This window comes from Chironomus tepperi, unplaced genomic scaffold (assembly GCF_022539635.2).
Source record: "Chironomus tepperi strain 1889 unplaced genomic scaffold, CSIRO-AGI_Ctep_v1 contig_364, whole genome shotgun sequence".
Classification (NCBI taxonomy): Eukaryota; Metazoa; Arthropoda; class Insecta; order Diptera; family Chironomidae; genus Chironomus; species Chironomus tepperi.
Window position 1 is genome coordinate 2,655,194 of NW_027226486.1, and position 20,134 is coordinate 2,675,327.

At 32.3% G+C, this 20,134-nt stretch overlaps 7 protein-coding genes across 8 annotated transcripts; 4 read left to right on the top strand and 3 right to left on the bottom strand.

The window, feature by feature from the left end:
- Nucleotides 1-113: 113 nt before the first annotated feature.
- Nucleotides 114-1,036, top strand: Aptx (aprataxin). The gene is made up of 2 exons (XM_070646589.1): nucleotides 114-549; nucleotides 695-1,036. The coding sequence occupies exons 1-2, from the start codon at nucleotides 200-202 to the stop codon at nucleotides 1,002-1,004; spliced, it is 660 nt and encodes a 219-aa protein (XP_070502690.1). The 5' UTR covers nucleotides 114-199; the 3' UTR covers nucleotides 1,005-1,036.
- A 230-nt stretch (nucleotides 1,037-1,266) lies between these two features.
- On the bottom strand, nucleotides 1,267-3,443 carry LOC139095282 (ubiquitin carboxyl-terminal hydrolase MINDY-3 homolog). Its single transcript, XM_070646588.1, has 3 exons — nucleotides 3,060-3,443; nucleotides 2,942-3,000; nucleotides 1,267-2,877 (listed from the first exon to the last, which is right to left on the bottom strand). Exons 1-3 carry the CDS (start codon nucleotides 3,281-3,283, stop codon nucleotides 1,619-1,621), a joined length of 1,542 nt encoding a protein of 513 aa, XP_070502689.1. The 5' UTR covers nucleotides 3,284-3,443; the 3' UTR covers nucleotides 1,267-1,618.
- Nucleotides 3,444-3,500: 57 nt separating this feature from the next.
- On the top strand, nucleotides 3,501-5,370 carry LOC139095269 (nuclear autoantigenic sperm protein homolog). Its single transcript, XM_070646566.1, has 2 exons — nucleotides 3,501-3,858; nucleotides 4,228-5,370. The coding sequence occupies exons 1-2, from the start codon at nucleotides 3,639-3,641 to the stop codon at nucleotides 5,220-5,222; spliced, it is 1,215 nt and encodes a 404-aa protein (XP_070502667.1). The 5' UTR covers nucleotides 3,501-3,638; the 3' UTR covers nucleotides 5,223-5,370.
- Nucleotides 5,371-5,399: 29 nt separating this feature from the next.
- LOC139095271 (uncharacterized) lies at nucleotides 5,400-6,392 on the bottom strand. The gene is made up of 2 exons (XM_070646567.1): nucleotides 6,274-6,392; nucleotides 5,400-6,211 (listed from the first exon to the last, which is right to left on the bottom strand). Exons 1-2 carry the CDS (start codon nucleotides 6,277-6,279, stop codon nucleotides 5,522-5,524), a joined length of 696 nt encoding a protein of 231 aa, XP_070502668.1. The 5' UTR covers nucleotides 6,280-6,392; the 3' UTR covers nucleotides 5,400-5,521.
- Nucleotides 6,393-6,481: 89 nt separating this feature from the next.
- Nucleotides 6,482-7,077, top strand: LOC139095464 (protein FAM136A-like). Its single transcript, XM_070646818.1, has 3 exons — nucleotides 6,482-6,595; nucleotides 6,659-6,768; nucleotides 6,834-7,077. The coding sequence occupies exons 1-3, from the start codon at nucleotides 6,503-6,505 to the stop codon at nucleotides 7,075-7,077; spliced, it is 447 nt and encodes a 148-aa protein (XP_070502919.1). The 5' UTR covers nucleotides 6,482-6,502.
- A 138-nt stretch (nucleotides 7,078-7,215) lies between these two features.
- Nucleotides 7,216-9,352, top strand: Polr3C (RNA polymerase III subunit C). Its single transcript, XM_070646565.1, has 3 exons — nucleotides 7,216-7,416; nucleotides 7,478-8,088; nucleotides 8,167-9,352. Exons 1-3 carry the CDS (start codon nucleotides 7,270-7,272, stop codon nucleotides 8,939-8,941), a joined length of 1,533 nt encoding a protein of 510 aa, XP_070502666.1. The 5' UTR covers nucleotides 7,216-7,269; the 3' UTR covers nucleotides 8,942-9,352.
- Nucleotides 9,010-19,929, bottom strand: LOC139095267 (venom carboxylesterase-6). 2 transcript variants are annotated; one of them, XM_070646564.1, is made up of 7 exons: nucleotides 19,839-19,929; nucleotides 18,403-18,686; nucleotides 12,877-13,515; nucleotides 12,586-12,814; nucleotides 12,270-12,530; nucleotides 11,740-12,205; nucleotides 9,010-9,833 (listed from the first exon to the last, which is right to left on the bottom strand). In XM_070646564.1, the coding sequence occupies exons 2-7, from the start codon at nucleotides 18,550-18,552 to the stop codon at nucleotides 9,638-9,640; spliced, it is 1,941 nt and encodes a 646-aa protein (XP_070502665.1). In that variant the 5' UTR covers nucleotides 18,553-18,686; nucleotides 19,839-19,929; the 3' UTR covers nucleotides 9,010-9,637. The 2 variants fall into 2 exon arrangements, with proteins under 2 accessions (XP_070502665.1, XP_070502664.1); XM_070646563.1 differs by having other exon boundaries at nucleotides 19,710-19,915.
- Between the last annotated feature and the right edge of the window lie 205 nt (nucleotides 19,930-20,134).

Consider the following 20,134-nt stretch of genomic DNA (forward strand, 5'->3'; position numbering starts at 1 on the left):
ACCGGTATTGATTGAGTTTGCCTTGAAGTTGAAGCTGATAGTAAGTCAAGTGCATAATTTGCTCGTTCAATACTTAATTTTCTAAACTAATATTGATACAGCACAAACTAATTTTAATATAATTTCATACTGCTACCTGGTATTCATATCTTGATTGTTTCAACTCTCCAAGCAACCATAACGGTCGTTTCACATTCAAATGCTCAGTATTTTTAAAATTTTTATTCATTTGAACAATTTAAAATCGCTAATTAATCGAAAAATGTATACAGATTGGAGTTATGGATTAATTAAAGTAGTCAATGAGAGGAGTAACATCCTTTTTCAGTCAGAGACACTGGCAGTTATTAGAGACAGCTATCCAAAAGCCACATTCCATTTTTTGGTGCTTCCATTTGATGATGATTTAGACACGATTTATGACTTGAATGATGGTCATCTGGATCTAATTGATGAGTTTGAGCTATTAGGAATTAATGTGGTGGAAGCAACAGGAAATAAAGTTGAGAATTTTTCTTTTGGATTTCATGCAAAGCCGTCAATGAGAAGGTAAGTGTTCTGGATCTTTGATATGTAGTAAATGCACGGGATATTGTTGGTATTAGCTACTTACGATGAGATTTCTTAAGTTCATTTTTAGACTAGTATAGAATTTACTATACTGGATCGTAGTTAATGACCTAATTCATTTTAGACTGCATCTTCACGTAATCAGTAAAGATTTCAACAGTACATGCTTAAAACATAAAAAGCACTGGAACAGTTTTACTACAGACTTCTTAGTATCAGTAGACAGAGTTAGAAACGACATAAAAAATCATGGACATGTTCAAAAGCCATCAGATGAGACACTACAGCAGTTAATAAATACACCGTTAAAATGTAATACATGCTCATACATACCAAAGCATATGCCAGATCTGAAAAAGCACCTACTTACTCATATGTCAAATTATATTGATAAAAATAGTCTGTTTCTTTCCTTATTCGAAAAAAATGGTTAATAAACTTTATTTGGTTGTTATGAGATATTTAATTCAAATATTTATGTACTGTAAAATAAATTCTAATTGAACATCTCTCTCATCATAAATAATAAAGGTCAACAATCAGAAGAAAGGAGGAAAAAATGTAATTACTGGATGTTCTCGATTTGAATAAATCAAAATTTCCGTTAAGAAATTAAATTATTCAAATTGAGCAACGATTTGAATTGAAATTTTGAATTCAAAATTTCCGTTACACAATTAAAAATTATTCAAATTAAGTACATCCAATATTGTTAATAATATTACAATTATGCTTATGTAATAAGTTCATGAAGAGCATTAAATATTTCAGTAAGTAGAGAATGAAGGAAATTAATTTTTTTCATAATTTTGTTCTAAAATGTTTCATAAGGCTCGTCAGCTAATCGCTAATTAATTAATTAATGTTTTTAGATGTTAATCTTAATTCAACAATTTTTAAGAAGCCTAACGTTAAATCAAAGGTCTTTTTAATAATTATTATCATTAATTTTTCTTTAACTATTCATTTCATGTAAAAGGCAACGATGATAATTTGGTCAACGAAGATATTTTCTCTCTCTGTCTCTCTCTAATTTGTGTGTTACTGTCTAATTTAACGATGGAATTCGATCTTGGTTCCAATTGATCTCAATATTTGGCCATTTCGTTTGTAGACATGTAAGCATTGAATTTGATTGAGAATACATGTCAGTTGTATGACTTTCGAGTAAAATTGCCTTGCCATGACTAAATCGTACTTTATGATTTAAATTTGAATTTGGAATTCCATTATAATGGAATAAATCAAAGGTATCGGGAATTGAACGTTTATCTTCGGGAAAAAATTCATACATGAAGTCACTTAATAATATGATGCTTGTGCTATCGGCATCAAGTTTATTTCTCATAATATCAACATAGCCAGGATCACTTTCGAGTCCTAATTCACTAAGCACATCTTGAAGTACAGCACTTGATATAAATCCTGTATTTTCAGTGTCATACTGACTAAAGACACGTTTTGCATGTTCAGCTGCTGTTTCAGGTGATACCAAGCACTTTTCATTACTAAATAGTACAGTCAAGTGAGTTTCACTTGCCATGACCCATATTGGATACTTTGGATTCTTATAAAATGAACCGACCATACAATATCTCAATTGTTCCATTAATGTCAAGAATCCAATATCTGATTGATGATCGATTCCTTTCAATTTCATTCCACCAATATCTTGATCATTGTCAAAAACATGTGCAACTGCCTTGCCTGTAAGCATTAAATTAATTAGACTTTGAGCACCGAAGCCAAACGAACTGTGTATGAGCGGTTCTGATGTGTCAGAAATTTCATTTAGCACATTCTCGATTCCCTTTGTAAATAGAACACTATATAGGAACAAGAGTACACCGTACCTATTGCTTAATATTTTGAAATTTTCCGAATAAAACTTTTCAACTTCCTCGATTGTCTCGAAATCGGTAATAATTAATCTCTCATGAAATGTATCAGGTAATAAATCTTCTTGGTCATTAATAATTAAGCCTCTCTCTTCGCTTACATTCTCATGATTAACTAAAGACGTATCCATATTCTCAATTCCATCATGTACCTCACTATTATTACTTATCGGTTGATTATTTTCTATTTCAGCTGCTTCAATAGCTCTTTCTACACCACATGACTTATCTAATGTTACAATTCTGAATACTGCTCTTTCCTTACAATTCATTAGCATATTACATATTGACTGGATCAGTACTTTTTTACATTTTTCTTCTGTCAGATCTTTAAATTGATGAACACTTGGTAGTTCCATCAAATTCTTCAACATATACGCTTGACATGTTGCAATTACACTACAAGGTCCTAAAAAAATGCAAAGAAAATTATAAGATCCAGTTGATTATTATTATTGCTATTAATTGCGTACCTCCGCTATGTTGAAGAAGAGCACTTGGCTCATCAGGTGAAAATTCAAAGCCTTGACTCCTTTAAATATAAAAATAATTAGTTCTAGTTGATTTAATTAACATTTTTCAAATTCATACCATCCTCCAAGGAAAACTTTGGTAAAAGTCTCTGAACTCGAATTTCCCCATAATAAACTTACAATACTTTTTAATTCTGTCGCATCCTCAATTGATAACTTTAATTTGATGTGACTACTTGATGTCGAATTATGTTCAATTTCAGGATGCATTTTTTGTGTGTTTTGTTTATGAACTCTGAATGGGCAAATCCATGAAAGAAATGACTTGTTGAAAAATTTCATTTGTTCACTTTTGGACTTCTTTTGATGAGATTCATAGATGTTGAACTATGTTGTCATGAATTTTATTAATTAAACTATTCAACTGGATATGCTTTCCACTAAATCAATTAGTATTTCCATAGAAATTAATTCCACAAGTTGTTGTCTCACTGGATCTGCCCAAAATCGTCCAGTGCGCGACATTTTTTTCTATTTCAAAACTTTTCGAAATGCATAAAGTCACGAGTACGTTCAGAAACATTATATCCACAATATACGCGGGAGATCGACATCACTAAATTAACTTATTTGTAGTAAATCTACTCAACTTTCAGTCTTAAAATAATAATCAAAGCAACCACAAACTGTAGATATAATGGCTGAAAAACCAGACGATCTAGTTACAATTGAAGAAAAGACATCAAAAGCTAAAGAATTGTACGGACGAGGCTGCCGCAATTATTATGTTAAATGTTACACGGAATCGGCTGACGATTTGAGTGAGGCTTGTAAATTATATGGAGAGGTTTATGGAGTTGATGGAGATGAATTAGGCGAAGTTTACTTATTATATGCTAAGGCGCTCATTGCAGTTGGTAAGTTATCCTTATTTTATCTTATTCCTTTATGACTGTACCTTTGTTAAAAGGACAAAAGGACCATTATAAGCAGATGTTATGGCTATGAATGAATAGTTTGTGTACATAGCTATTTGAGCTTATTTGTTACGGTGTATGAGCAGATGTGAATCTTAGGTATCGAGCCATGTATAGGCGAATCTGAAATTGCGAGAGTATGCCTCGGTGGTCGAGTGTTGAGGCAACAGACTGGATATCTGTATTGCACTCTTTTGAGCACGTGTACTCGATTCCCGCCCTCAATCCTGTCAATATAACAAGGATTCACAAAATGCTCACAACATAACATTTGGCAAGTTTCTAACGATATATTTTTAAAATCCACAGGTCAAGACGAAAATAAGCTAATTGAGGTACCCGAAAATGAGGACGAAGATGAACCAGTCGAGGAAGACGATGGTGATGCAAATCCAGAAAATGGAACTTCAGCAGAAGAGACAAATGGAACTGAAAAAACTGAGGATGATCCAGAAGCCGGCCCATCGACATCAAATGACAAAGAAAATGAAAATAGTGAGGAGGAGCAGGTAGAGGACGAAGAAAGTCCCGCAGAAGAAGAAGGCGGGAATTTAGAAGTAGCATGGGAAGTTTTACAAAATGCAGCATTAATCTTTCAAAGGCAAGAAGACAATGGTTTGAAAAACTTACTGGAAGTCTACAACGAAATGGCAGGAATATCAATGGAAAATGGAAACTTTACACTTGCTGTAGATGACTTTACTCGTGCATTGAACACATTTGATTGCATAGACGAGTCAGACAAGAATTATCGTATTGCTGCTGAAATCCATTACAAACTTGGCTTATGTCAAAGCATGGAAAAAAGTTATGATGAAGCCATAAAATCATTCCAAAAAGCACATGACATTATCTCAGATGTAATTGAAATTGAGCGATCGAAAGGTGAAACTGAGGACATATTATCGAATATTAAGGATATGGAAGAGACACAACAGGAAATTATGAATAAAATTGTCGAAATAGGTGATGTTAAGGCAGATGAGATTGAACAAGTCAAGAGAGAATTAGCAAAGTTATATGGAATGAATGGAGCAGCATCAAGCAGCAGTTCTGCAGATCAACCATGCTCATCATCATCCATTAAAAGCACAACAGTTGTAGAAAGTGAGAAACCAAAAGCAATGGACATTTCACATTTAATCAAGCGCAAGAAGCCTGATGTATCAGACACAACCGTTGAATGCTCTCCAGCCAAAAAGCAAATTATTGAAACAACTGATGCTATAACAGCAGTTCCAGTTGAAACTAAGGATAAAATTGTCGAGGAACCAATAACTGTCCAACCTGCCGTCGATAACTAATCTCAGTATAATGTCATTGATTTAATTACATTACTTATTATCTTAATTTTAATTGTATTCCTATTTTTTACTCGGATAGATTACAAATTGTCATGTAATGTCCAAAAAGTAGCGAATAATAAAAGACTCGGCACATTTTGATCATTAATGAATTGCTTTCATTGTATATTTCTCTTATATAGTAAAATTGACTCAAAAATACAGAAAAATCATTAAAAATGTTAGGTTTAAAGGTAATATCGCAGATAGAATCAATTGCATTTAGCAGGAATGCTTACTTAAGTTAAGGTAATTAATATTTACTTGTTGAGTTGATTACGATAGAATTCGACCTTTTCCCAGACAGCCTTTAGTTCCTTGTCCTTGTTGAGGAGTTTTCCTTCCAAACGAGCAATGTCAATCAACAGCTTTTGGACTTTATCATTTGATTGATTTTCCTTGTCGTTTTCCTTATTGACTATTAAGGTATTCTCTTGATGTTTCTTTAACTGGAACTTCCGGAATTCTGTTTCTTCCTTCAGCTTATCATTCATCCAGACAACCTCAGTAATTTTCTTCTCATAATAGGACTTCAGATCAGCTAATTCCTTTTCTGGCTTCTTGCAATCAGCCTCAAGGTCTGCAATTCGTTTGTTCAAATTACGGATGTTCATTTCATTCAAACGTTCCAGATCACGTAACTTTTCTTCATAATCCTGTTTACCAATGCGTAAATTTTCAATTTCCTTTGTTAACTGATCAATCTCTTCTTTATTAACAGTTGGTGCCTTAAAGTCTTCGGGTACATTAAGTCCTTGCTTAATAATTTTCAAAACTTGCAAAGCATGCTTTAATTCCGGATTTTCTAAGACATCATCGATTAAAATACCAAAGTGGAAATCTCGTTCCCAAATTTTTAAGTATTGTTGAGTCTTTTCGTCCAAACGACTCTTTAAGTTCTGTTTTTCTTCTTCCAAAAGCTTAATTTTGTTATCGATATTTCCAAAATGCTGTGAATAATTGTAAATTTTAATATTTCATTGATATTTAAGCGTATATCATTAGACTTTACCGTCATGATTACTTTGATGCTAATTTCAATTAGCTTTTATCGATAATTCCTTGTTAAATTAATTAATTTGAGTTGAACAGCGTTTGTTCTTCAGTGAGAATCGTTCAGTTAAATTTTTGAACTTAATTTTTCGTTTTTGAACTTGAATAAAATTTGAATTTTTACCAGTCGTTAAATAATTCTGTAACATTTTTCATAATAACAACTTAAAACCATATTTGAGTCACAAATGTCATCAATTAATCAACAACGACAACGTGTAGAGCAAGAAATCACAACTTTAGTTGATAATCTTGATCGTACGACCTTGAGGAAGATGCAGGTGCTGCATAAAGCTGATAAAAGAATTAAATTCTAGAAAAGTAATAATTCCTTCCAATTTCAGGCTCAAATGCATGAATGTGCTGCTAAGTGTTGCTATGACACAGAATCATCTATGGAATCTGTCCAAAAATGTGTTGAAAGGTGTTCAAAGGGAGTGGCTAAGGCACAAAGGTATTATTTTATTGTTATTCTAGATATAATGATATTCCTGGAAGTTATTGGACTTTATATTACAGCTATGTCCAAAGTGAACTTGAGCGTCTACAAAATCGCCTCCAACGCTGCGTATTAGATTGTAATGACCAAATTAAAGACAAAGTTCCAGCAAATCCAAATGCGGATCAAATTGCCAAGTATACAGGAGAGTTTGAAAGGTGTGCAATAAAATGTGTAGACACAAGTATAGATACTCTGCCAAATTTATTCAAAACAATGAAATCCGTACTTTCAAAAGGTGGAAGTGGAATTCCTGATGTTTAAGTATAGAAAATTAAGATTTATGTATATTCAGGTATGAATAAAATGTAGATTAATTCATAAAAAGTGTAACGGTTTTTTTTTGAATTTACAAGTTGAGAAAGATTGTCAGTCAGACATTCAGTTGATTGTTTACTTCTGACCTGTTGAGACAGTTTTTATGTTTACAAAAATATAAATTTAATTAGTTTTAAAATGTCGATAGCTGCGATGAAACTATGCTCTTCCATCCTCCAAGAACATTTTGGAGAAACGGTGCGGATTGTAGGACAGGACCTGTTTTGTGCTAAATCCAAGACTTTAGGAGGAATTTGTGTTACAACAAAATTGTCAAAGAAACAGGTTAGTCGGTAAATATATTTAAATATTTTCTCCTTAATCTAACTATGATATCATCTAATAGGTAGCATCAAGTCTTGCTATTTTAGTGCAGTATCGATTAGTCAAATTCAGTCCATTAGAAACAAATGATAGTGTGGCTGAATATACATTACTTTATGATCGAATTTTGTTGTTCCTGAGGTATCCAAGATATATGTACTTTATTCAGAAAAAGTATGGAAATCCATCAGCATTACTCCTTGAAGAGCTTCTAAAAAGTGGAATGGCTATAGCACAGTCTATAATCGTTCGAGCATATGCAGCATCCGATGTAAAAAACACCGACACATTAAAGGAACTAAGGGATTCATTTCTGGATCTTGTTGGACAAAAGTTTTTCGTTAGATGTCCAGAAGTTACAGGAGATGTCGTCCCAAAATTAAAAGTTGAAATCCCAAATCTGTTCTTACCGCCTGATATTAATCTAAAAGATGTTAATGACATGATTGAAAAGGAGTCAGATCCGATGGACATTGTTCAAGAGAAAATATTCTGGACAGCAAATTTTGATCAATTTCATCAGGCATTTCGTGACAAAGTTCTCGTAGACTGTATTGAAAGACAAATCGATTCAAACGCTGCTGAGTGCTTCCAATTTATCCTCTCACTGATGTACAACAAAACTGATGTTTGGTAAGCTGTCATAATACTGGGTTTAATTTAAATCCTATGATTAATTTGTATTGAATTTGAATATATTCGATTTTATAGGGCAATAAAGTCAAATCCAATCTCGTTGAATGAAATCAAACAAATTGTGAAGAAAAAGTCATCAAATGTTGAATTAGTCAAATATTTGGATCAATATGTATCGATAATTGAAAAAGATGAATGTGGATTTTTGAAAAGAAATGATGACTTTGGAGGCGAAGCATATGACGTAAACATGAAAGAAGCCTTCAAGCAGATCGCTTGGTCAATTATTGAAAATGTAATTACACAAAAACTTGGAACAAAAGCAGCTAGAATATTCAGGGTTGTTCGGACGAAGAAATACATTGAACAAGACGAAATACAGCGAGAAGCTATGATTCCATCAAAAGAAGCTCGACTTTATACTTACAAATTGCTGGAAGAAAATTTCGTCCAAATTCAGACGATTAAGAAAGCTGGAAGTGGAATGGGTCCAACAAAATCTTTCTATCTCTTCTATGTCAATCAACAGCAAATTGCTCGTGACTTAATTGAAGCTTGCTACAAGTCACTTTATAATCTCAAAGTTCGAGTCAATCAAGATAAAGAAGCCAATAAAAGACTAATGGAAAAGTCCATAAGACTTCAATTTGTTATTGAGTCATTAAAGGAACGAGGTGAATCAGAAGAAACAATTCAAGACATAAATGAGACATTAACACCGCCTGAAAAAGAGATCGTAGAAAATGCTAAAATGAGACTTAATCGCTTAGAAAGTTCCGAGATTATGGTTGACGAAATGATAATGATGCTGGCACTATATCTACAATACTACTCACCAGCAGCAAGGTAAGAGATCTCGGTCATCAATTTGTCAGTAGCATTTTAAAAGATTATTTTTAATGAAATACATAAAATGTACATTTAGTCTAAGACATAAGGCTTTATTTGATAGTTGATAATCTTAAGAAGCTCACATAATACAAAAACAAATGTAGAATTTCAAGTTCATGTGATGTCCATAGCTTACTTAATTCTTTTTGGTGACTACAACTTTCCAAAAAAGAACAAATCTTGTAATGCATGTGAATCACGTGGATATACAAAATTATAATTTTTATGAATTGTACTTTTTTGTGAATTAAATTATCTTTTGCTTCATGCTCACAATTTACATGAAATCGATGAAATGAAATGATTATACCCTAAAATTACTTTTTAAACTAGCCACACGCGATTTTATCATAATTTCTTAATAAATCTATATTGAGACAATATTCCTCTCTTATTAATATTTACATACACTATATACCCTACTACATGACATTGCAAAAGCGTAAAGGTACTTAGGGAAGTTAATTCACTTATATCGTTACTGATTATTCATTTCTATGAAATGCGACGAGACAATAAATCTCCAAATAATCACCTTAACGACCCATTATACTTAAATTTCTGATAAAGTTGGAATTCTAGGTTGACTTATTATGGTTGTTAAAATTAATGACTTTTTGCTGACACAATCAGCATATTGTAATCCTTGATTCTTTCACTTTTTTATTAAACCTGCGTTGTATTGCTGATACAAATCATCCCAAAACTCCATTCTCTCCTGCTCAGGGTTTTTCTTTAAATCTAGTTTCGTACCAATATCCAAATACGTAAGCGGTTGGGGTGATTTTGAATCAACTGAATTCCATTTGACTGCAAGCATCTGATCATCTTTCGCTAACGGCGTTGGTTGTCTGTAATATGTGAAGTTTATTATTAATGAGGGTGATGTAAGATATAAATGCGTTTATAAGGGTCAGTTGAGGAAGTGAATTACACAGCACATGCCAAAAACGTGTTATACAATTACATAAAATTTATTAAGCCTTGTGTATATGCTTTACATGCATCGGAAATCGTCATTGCTTAATAATATTAAATTCTTTTTAATTAAAAGTATTGACTCTACTTCCAATCTGCTTATTAGGTAATATTTGGGCAATATGATTTTTTGAACTTTACTTGGCACTGCTTTTAACTGTTTAGAAATCGAAATTAAATTTTATTTTTTTAAAGACTTGAGTAAATGTTGCAAAAATGTTCAAGTTAAATATCGAATAATGCCTGTCATGTGTATGACATATAAAACTTTGGATTTAACATTTCTGTAATATTCAGACATGTTTTTAACCAACTGATGTATGATGATTCGTGCATATGTAATCGAATCATTCAATTATTATTATTATTACATTTCTTTTCTGTTATTTATGAAGATTTTGAAGGCATTTTGTCTTTGTTGAAGATATTACATATACTGTATGGACAATCAAGCTATTATTTAGAGACGTCAAGATGCATCTTATTATAACGTTCATTTGAGATTCGAATAATATTTATTGTACATAGTTGAACACCCCTTTTCATACAAAAGTTCAGTCTGTATTTAAACTCTGAAGAATAAACATCTCATTTACATAAAGTTCGACCATTCCATGCAAGTACGCGAATACTGTTACATCTAAGCATTTATGATTATTGTAGATTCCCAGATCTGACTAGCACAAGGCGATTAATCGATCCAGAATCCAGCACCATGCCGACGTGACTTTGCAATGGTGCTGGATTTATGCCCAATCAGGTATAAACACTTCGACCGTTAACTGCCAATTATCTTCAATATCTACCTATTCTTTCTAAAAGTCACTTGATCAACCTTCAACATTAATATTTTGTAAATTTAATGCCTTTCATAATCAGTTGAATTACTTTTCTTTTTCATCGATACAAACTCTAAGTGCATAATGAGGAAAGATTCAAATTTAAGTATCCAGCACGATCATAAATTACAGAATCAAAAGCCAAGCATTATTGAAATCAATTTATTTCACTTTATCTGATCAAAATGCGCCTCTAAATTACTTTTTGCATCTTGCACAATATTGGGCATTTACAGATGATTTCCCAAACAAGTATCAATGGAGAAATGGAAATATATAAAGGTCATTTGGTTTAATTTTTATACGACTAGACTCGTACCTGATAAGTAAGGTAATGTCGATTACTTGCAATAAGAAATGGTATGCATTATGTAATACCATGCAGCTTTCTGAAGCATCTCATGAACGCATGCTAAAATGTCATTACTTAAAACTCAATGAATATAATTTTTTCCAGCATTAACCAACCGAGAACAATGGATATATGGTATTCAATTGACATGTGCGTTAAATGTCATCTTCCGGGAATAAGATTTAATTATTTTATTAAATCACATTTGCTAATAAATGTCACAATTTACTTCCTCAATCTCCGTACTTGGCTAATTAGCTTGAGGCTTGAGTTGTTTAAGAAGAACATTCGGAAGTTTAATTCGACTAGCGTGATTGTATCACTTTGCCATGAATCATTTTTGACGGAAACACAAATTTAAAGTAGTCAAATTTTTTTATGAACGAACATGAGTTCTTTACCTCGAAAGCTTGTGTTCATGAATTACGATAATTTATGTACACAAATTTTATTGTTGTACATGATTCCGATACAACTATTGACGGGCGTATCTAAGTGACATTTCTCGTTCAAATCTTTTTTTCCATATTTGCATAACTCGACGCGATATATTATCAGCATGTGATTCATCCATATGTGTTTACTCACCCGTATTTTACAAAGTTTGTCCACATTCGCACCATTCTTTTCTTTACATTTGCCTCAGATGATGACGGATCCAAATTGACGTTGAATATACCAAAATAGAAGAGATAACCAAGTTCATCGCCGTGACAAACGCCGGGTCTATTGACATTCAATAGCCTCTTATATAATCCTAAAGCGCCATCATAGCTAAATTTGTATAAATAAACATTATCACCGCTGTATTTCGCATGTATTTTTGCTGTGTCTGTAATTCCCCGAACAAACATGATATCAGTAAGAAGTAATATCATTTCTTCAACTGTGTCAAGTGATATTGGTCGACCGGCTAAGTAAAAGTCTCGTACACGATCTGACACTAAGGTCGCTTCACTACCATATCGACCTCCAGGAATGTTTAAATCCAGCGGAACCAATCGAACGAAATCATTTTCATATTGGGTAAGCAGTGTTCTGTCTTTTTTAAATCCTGTATTAGAAATTAGTTAAGGAATTAAGATAAGCTAATTAAAAGTTTTGCAAAATAAATTTACTTCTTATAAACAGCATAGCTTCATTTGCATTAAATCCGAGCAGTAATGGAACTCTGTTGAATCGACCTTCTTTTAATATTTTAAGTGGATGTTCAGTCAAAAATGGTTGATCATGTTCAGGATCGGTATCATTAGTCATTGGAAAGACGCGCTCTATCGATGGTACAAATGCCAATCCAACATTCTTTCGTGCATCTTCCATATTAAGTGTCTTTGGTGCTGAATCAACAATCTGTTGTGGTGTTGCTTTCCGGAGGAATTCTGTGTGAAGAATTTCATTGAATTTTAAGCTTTTTATAAGGATATGACAACTTACGGACTAAATTTGAAGTGCTGTTTGTTTCAAAGCCCATTACCCGTCCAAGCATAAAAGATCGTTCATTTGCAATGTCAGTGAAACTCCATGGATTAATGGCTACGCCGCTTTGCGCTATTGCCCTTTTAAAAAGACCTTTTCCCAAAGGTGACAATATTAAGTAATGCACTGATGCTGAACCAGCTGATTGACCGGCGATTGTGACTTCATTTGGATCTCCTCCAAAGTACTTTTGGAAAGAAAAAGTCTTGGTAAAGTAAAACAGCCACAAAAATGGATATAAACACATACCTGAATATTATCACGAACCCATTTTAATGCCAAGATTTGATCCTTTAATCCTAAATTTCCTGGAGCATCTGGAGTTCCAGTATTTAAGAATCCTAAAGGTCCCAATCGGTAATTTATAGTCACTAAGATTATTTCACCAGATTCCATTAAATAATCAGGACCAGTTAAAAATGCATTGCCATTTCCAAATTGGAAGGCACCACCGTGAATCCAAAATAGAACTTGGTATTTAGGATTGGTTCTTCCTTCAGGCACAACCGGTGTATAAACATTCAGGTATAGACAATCCTCATTTCCTCGATAATTTTCAAGTATCATATTTCGATGAGGACAACTTGCACCTTCTCTAAGTGCTGTTCTTGTTCCTGTCCACGGACCTTCAGGCAATGCTGCTCTGAACCTTCGATCACCTGTCGGCGCTTTACCATATCTGATTCCTTGAAAACTAAAATACCCTCCACTTGTACCAGTTTTAAATGTCTGATATCTTCCTCTCAAGGCTCCATTTCTAGTCTTTACAACTACTCTCTCTTCATTCCTTACTACGCTCACAAAATCCTGCACAACTCTCATAAATCGTCTGGGTCGCTCTTGCATTAAATTTTGCAGTCCATTAAATCGCTTCCATGCATTTGTTTCCTATGTAAAAAGCATAAACATTAATTATAATTAATATGCTATAGAAGAAATATTACAGTATTATATCATCTCGGTCGATATACACGTTATTGACATTGAAAATTATGATTGAAGGTAGCCAATTGTGAATATATGTACAATGTCATGGGTAGTAGCAGATTATGCTGCAAGTACTTTAAATATCTCTTTGAGAATAAGTTTCTAATTTTTTAAAGGTTTGTGCTTTACTTATTACAATAGTTTTAGTTTTTAAGTGTATCGTCAGGTCTATTTGAGAGACTTAAACAAAAATAAAAAGGATTGGCAAAAAATGGGACAAAAAAGTTAAGGGGCAGTGGGTTTTTGATATTATTATTTATTAACTTTACTAGGATTCGAACCCGGGACCTTCGACACTGAAGGCGAACACTCTTTTAATTCGACTAATTTTGCATCTGAGCAATCTATCACATTTATCGCAAATTGCAATACTAATAGACAATCTGCTTAGTATTTGATAAAGTAATGAATATCGAAACATTTCAAATACTCAAATTAATTTTCAATATTTTCGCACCTTACAAATATCAAGTCTTTTAAGTCAAGTTTAAGCAAATGAGAGAAATTTGATTTTGCTTACTGTTAAATATTTGTAAGTCATTAATACCCGTAGAATATTAACCAAGAGACTCGAAAGCTAAAGGGCAAAGTTTTGAGCAATTTTTTTTTGGTCAATGAACTGGAATTGGTGTTAACAACTGTGAACTGTCTCTTAGTCAATGCAATTAATTCAATAAAATTACAAGTATTATTACTTTAACAGTTTATAAATCCACAATTAACGTGTGATGATAATTGAAGATAAATATCGTACAATTTGGTTTTTAAGACATCATTGAGCTTTTCATCATGAATTTATTTACACATTTAAAGTATGTCACAGACATTTCTTTCAAAATCTCAGTTTTATCTCTTAATTCCTTCACTTTTTTTTGAGTCATTATTCATTTTTAAATTGTTTGAATTTAATTACTCCAAAATGAATCTTGGAAAAAATATTTTGTGTATTTTTTGGAGAACATTGGTCTCTTTTCTGTACATGAACAATGGCAAAAAAAATTGTTGACACAGTTTCTTGTAAGCCATATACTTTTAGTTTCGTTAGTTAACTTTCGTTACGTCACAAAAGAAAATAAATGAAAGGCTTTGCTGCAAGCAAGAAATGCATGCGAAAATATGTTTATGTACGGCAATGGCTATGAATTAAACAGCAGCAACAATATTGGTCTGATAAAATGAAATTATTAATTTTAAATTATGGAAAGCACGAGAGTAAAAAAACAGGTTCGTCGATTTTACTTTCGTTGAAATCTCGATAACACTACTGACACATATTTAAAGGCGTTCATTTTTTTGCGCACGGTTTATTTTTCTGCAAACTATTTTAGCATTGAATTAGTTTAGCTAGTTTCGTTTCTACTCAAACTTGCACTTTTTATTAGTCTTTTAGATGTTTCTTATGTAGCATTTTGGCCATCAAAATCACATTGATCTTGTGCTGAATTTCGTGTTTTTCTGCTTGACAGAATTTATTAAAAAGTTCATTAGCTGATATCTCATGGATATCCATTTTTTAGCCTATAAATATCTTTAATAGCTGATTAAATTAATCTCAAGTTTGGACTTTTGATGCATATACTTAAACTTCAACTTGACATTTGTTTCTATAGAAAGTAGAAGCAGTTCCGCAAAAAATGTTCCTTCAGATTTAGAGGTTTGATCTTGAATATGCCAAGTGCATTCATAAATCTACGTTTAAATTAGTCTTAACGAATTTAAAGCCTCAATTTTAATTTGATGTATTAATTAATTTTTTAAAGGCGATTCCAAATTATTTACTGTCCATTAATGAATTTTAGCTATTAATATTAGAGTTGATCTGAGATTTAGTAGAGTTTATTGATATTTTTAATTTTATAGACGTCAATTTTGAGTTAGTCTTAAAATCTTGTGCAAATCTAGTGTTCGCTAGGCGACCGGTACGTTGCCGTATTAATGGTAAACGCGAAGCTAGCCTGACATCACCGTGACAACTGATCTTGGCTTATATTTACGACGAGAATTGCAATTGATTGCATTTACCGCTCGAATTCTCTTGTTAAACTTATAAATAGCTTTAAACCACAAAGAATGTTAACCAAAATCTATCCATTACTGTCCATATTTGTTCAAGTTAGTTAGTCTTTCAAATAATTAATCAAAATTCATAAATTCCAGTCCCAAAAATTTCTCTTTAGCTTTCAGCTCAACTACCTATTTAAATTAAATTAAAACTGCATTTTTTGACAGTTAAGCTCAAAAATCTCTTAAACCTGTTTAAAAATATGTGGAACTTGACATCACTTAATGAAATATTTTCAGTAAATAACACCGGGTGCTTAATACACCATAAGTGATTTACATGACATCTAGTTGGATTTATTAACTATTTACAAACCAAAAAGGTTCGTCAACTGAAATGTCAGTGACAGATTGCAAGACGATTAAACAAAAAGTGCTGTAAAATTCATTGTCAATCCATCAAAAATGTGATTGCACGGCAAATCATCAAAAGAACATACTTGGCTACTTTTTAAAAAAGACCTTAATATGTGGATAAAGGAAGGCGTGGATGTTGACCTTGATGGAATTGAATGCAAATTTTACACACTTTCGAATGTCAGATATCGTCAATATCACGGGCAAATAAGCGGGATGATAAATAACAGAAAGAAGTTAGTTTTGATATTCACGGCTTGTCTTAGACATTGACAGAGGTCAATCGATAAAACATTTTCTTTTGTCTTCTAAAAAAGGAACTGGAATTGTACAGAAATCGAACAAGGAAGTAATTTTTGATTTTATTATCAACTGGTTGTTAATTTGTTAATTGGTTTTCAAGCGATATAGACATAGTAAATGGATCGATTTTTAGAACCAGTTATAGGCGACATCTGCGAGAGGCTATGGATCACAATTGATCTGTACGGCCAGCGAAGTAAGTAAGTAAATAAATGGATCGATTGCTTGAATTCAGGATTTGATTAGGAATCTGGTGTATCCATGAAATACTATTCAGAATATTTCACATATTTGATCGCTAAAATGAATCGGAATCGGTATCGTCAGGGCAACTTCGTGTTTAACCATTAATGCGGCGACATAGCGGTGCTCTAATGAACACGACATCTTTTTCATTAACTACAGTACTATAGAACACCTAATCTAAGCTTGGACAACAAGAGATTATCTCTAACAACTCAGAGTCATCAATATACAGCTACAAATCACAGTGTCAATTGGATAGATTGCATTATCCACGTAATTTTAAATCACTAGTTTGAAAAAAAATCATAATTAATATTTATCTACCCGTGTAATAAAGCCTCAAACAATGTGCAAAAATTTCATATAGACACGGAAAGATCATGCTGCCTGCCATCGTTTCATATAAACAAGTCAGATGAATTGCAATTTTGCAATAATATTTACAAGCAAAATTTAATGGAACTTTTTATAGCATCGTGAAGTTGATTTATAAGAAAAACTCTACTTAAAAGACAATAAATCATGAAAACATTTAGTCAGGATTTACACAGTGACACGGCACTTTTTATTATGCAGATTATGAATATTTAATGAACGGTCAAGTATGAGGTACTAGTTCCTGTATGCTATTTTGTACATAATCAGAGAGGATTCAATGAAAGAACCTTCTTTATATCTGAGCATCACAAGTATTTACCAGGAAATGCTCAAAGTCATTTTCTAGAAGACAACACCCAGATAAGAGCTTGGGTGTGGAGTTTGAGTGGAAAGCTATATGCCAATGAAGGAAAAGTTTGTAACAGTGCTGAATTGTTCATAATTGCTTCAAATTTACATAAAGTAGCCAACGCTGCTTTCTACCGTGATTTGGAATGACAAATATGCTGGAAAAATCTATTTTGAACAAGTTTCGAGTCGCTGGAGTAAATTATTCATGATCTTGCATGTAAACTCCAAGTATTGCAAAAATAAATATTTTAATATTCGAACTATACAGCTGATGTTATCTAAAAACATTTTGGGGAACAAAATATTGCTAAACTAATGGAAATTTTGCAAAACAACATCATCTTCAAGATGTGAATGAACCTAGTTTTAGTATACTCTATTGTGATTCAACTCACGTTGCATTGAGTCATTTTAAATTTGAGAGAAACGTCTCTCAGAAGGTACATGGCGTAGAGATCGCCGAAAATCCGGAATCAAGTTAGCGTGACTCTGACCTCTGGGCAGATTCGTTGAAATCCGGCATTAGGCCACAATGAAGTCGGCTACCGGGACTGTTGTCTTATTAGAAAGCTTAATATTCTCATTTCTCAAAGATTTATTAAGCAGCTTTCAGTTGGAATCAACTTTCACATGATGCCAATAGATATGTTGAACAAATTTTCAAATTCTCCAATTTAAATTTGAAACTAGTTTGTGTATCAAATAGATCTGCCAGAGTAGCCTCAAATTGCCAATACGGCAAGACGGAAAACTATCCTGACATCTCAGTGACCCCTGATTTCGACCCACTTTTACGGCCAAAAATTCGATTCGCCATATTGCACCGCTCGTTATTACAAACTAATAACAGTCCATATTAGCTTAATCTTAAGCTTGATTGCATGGAGGAAGTTAATTTAAATTCTAATTTGCAATTTACATTTTAATTCTAATTAACAATTAGCAATAATCCCAAGACTCAGCATAGATAAATCATCGAGTTTCCTTGACTTGATTTTTTAACTGCAGCATAAATAATCACGTGCGGATATTTCTGCTCAGGTTTTAATTAAATTTAAGACATTAAAAAGTAGTAAAAATTGTAATAAATACCTTAAAAGTATTTGTAAATCGTCCGAAACCATCCACAACACCGCCAAATGTTGACGGTTGTAATGGAATTGCTTTTGGTTGTGCAAAACCATTAATATTCACAGCATAAAGCGCCCAGATGAGAAAACAATAAAGTCTTTTTACTTTCATTATTCACACTTATTCACTACACATTAAATTTAATATATTTTAATAAATTTTTTTTTTGCTTTTCTTCTTCCACACACTGATCACAAAGTCACTGATATTTTCATGTCCATTGAATGCACATTTTTCAAAGAGAACTATCGAGAGAAAGAGAAGAAATAAAAAATATGTGTAAAAAAACTGTTTTTAAAATTATATAATTTCAAATCGTTAACTTTAATGCGTCATAATTGATACATGGATATAGTCAGGAGTAGCGAGTACATTTTAGAGCGCTGAATTTGTAAAAGTTTAGATTTTGTTTTTATTTTCATTTAGAATTTGATAATTTTCTTCAAAATTAAACTTTATTAATCATATTAACAAATATAGGAAGCTACTAAATGCTGTATTCAGCTTAGAGTCGATGAAGGTCATTTGATTTACTTAAAACCTAATTTTAAGATTAACGTTCATTTGAGATTTGAATAATATTTATTATACATAGTTGGAAACCCCTTTTACATAACAAAAGCTCATTCTGTTTTTGAACTTCGAAGAATAAACATCTTTAATTCCGTAAGGAATTCTTAATCACATTCACATTCAAGGGACTGTTCACTTGATTTCGTTAACAGCCCCTATATCCCAACCTCAATCTCAAAACAAACATTAGCATCCATCCCTGTTAATGCTTATTTCTTCAATTCTTAGTTCAGTTGAAGGTTGCTTAGTTGAAAGTAGCTGAATTTTTTGAAACAAGAAGGAAATCTTTTAAAAAGTTGTTAAAATAGTTCATAAACTCGAGCATGCTTTTAGTATCCGTCTAGTAATCTCACAAAATTTGATTATTTCAAAAGCTTTGCCAAAACTATTTCATCTTTTAAAAAAAAAATTGTGAAATTTCTTCTTTTTTCATAATCCATCAATATTATATTTTGAAGTCAGTTATGGGAGAATGGCAAACTCTTTATTATTTTATTTTATTTAAAATTGCATTTAAATGTCTATTAAACTTTATTATCCAGGCATGCACTATTCAACTATTAGTTATTTACAATATTTAATTGCATTTGCTTCCGCAGTAAAAATCCACAAAATTTACAATTTGAGCATCAAAAACAAAATTTAATTAGTAAATCAATTCATTTAGTTGCATAATAATCTTGAAAACCACAAACTTTTTATTTAGTAGCGTTTTGTTTCTTTTCTGTATATAAATTTTTAACGTTTATAGCTCTAGTTTATTTTTGCAGATTCAATGCAGAAAAAAAACTATTAGATGATGATGAGATATGTAATACACGTACGCGAGGTAACAAAATATATTAATTGGATATGAAAACACAGATTACTAAAATTTTTAACAAGCACTTGCAATATTGCGTCTGACTTCGTTGCGAGCAAGTCACTGAATGAACAATCTTTAAGCATAATTTTAAAGTGATTTTTTTTAAGTCTCTCCTCTCCTCACGCTCAATATAAACATAAACATACCGGTAAAAACAACAGAGAGAATTTAACCACATTTATCACTGCATTAAGAAATCAAAATAAACATTTTCTTGTGAGTAGATGTCTTTGATCCGTGAAGGTATATGAAACT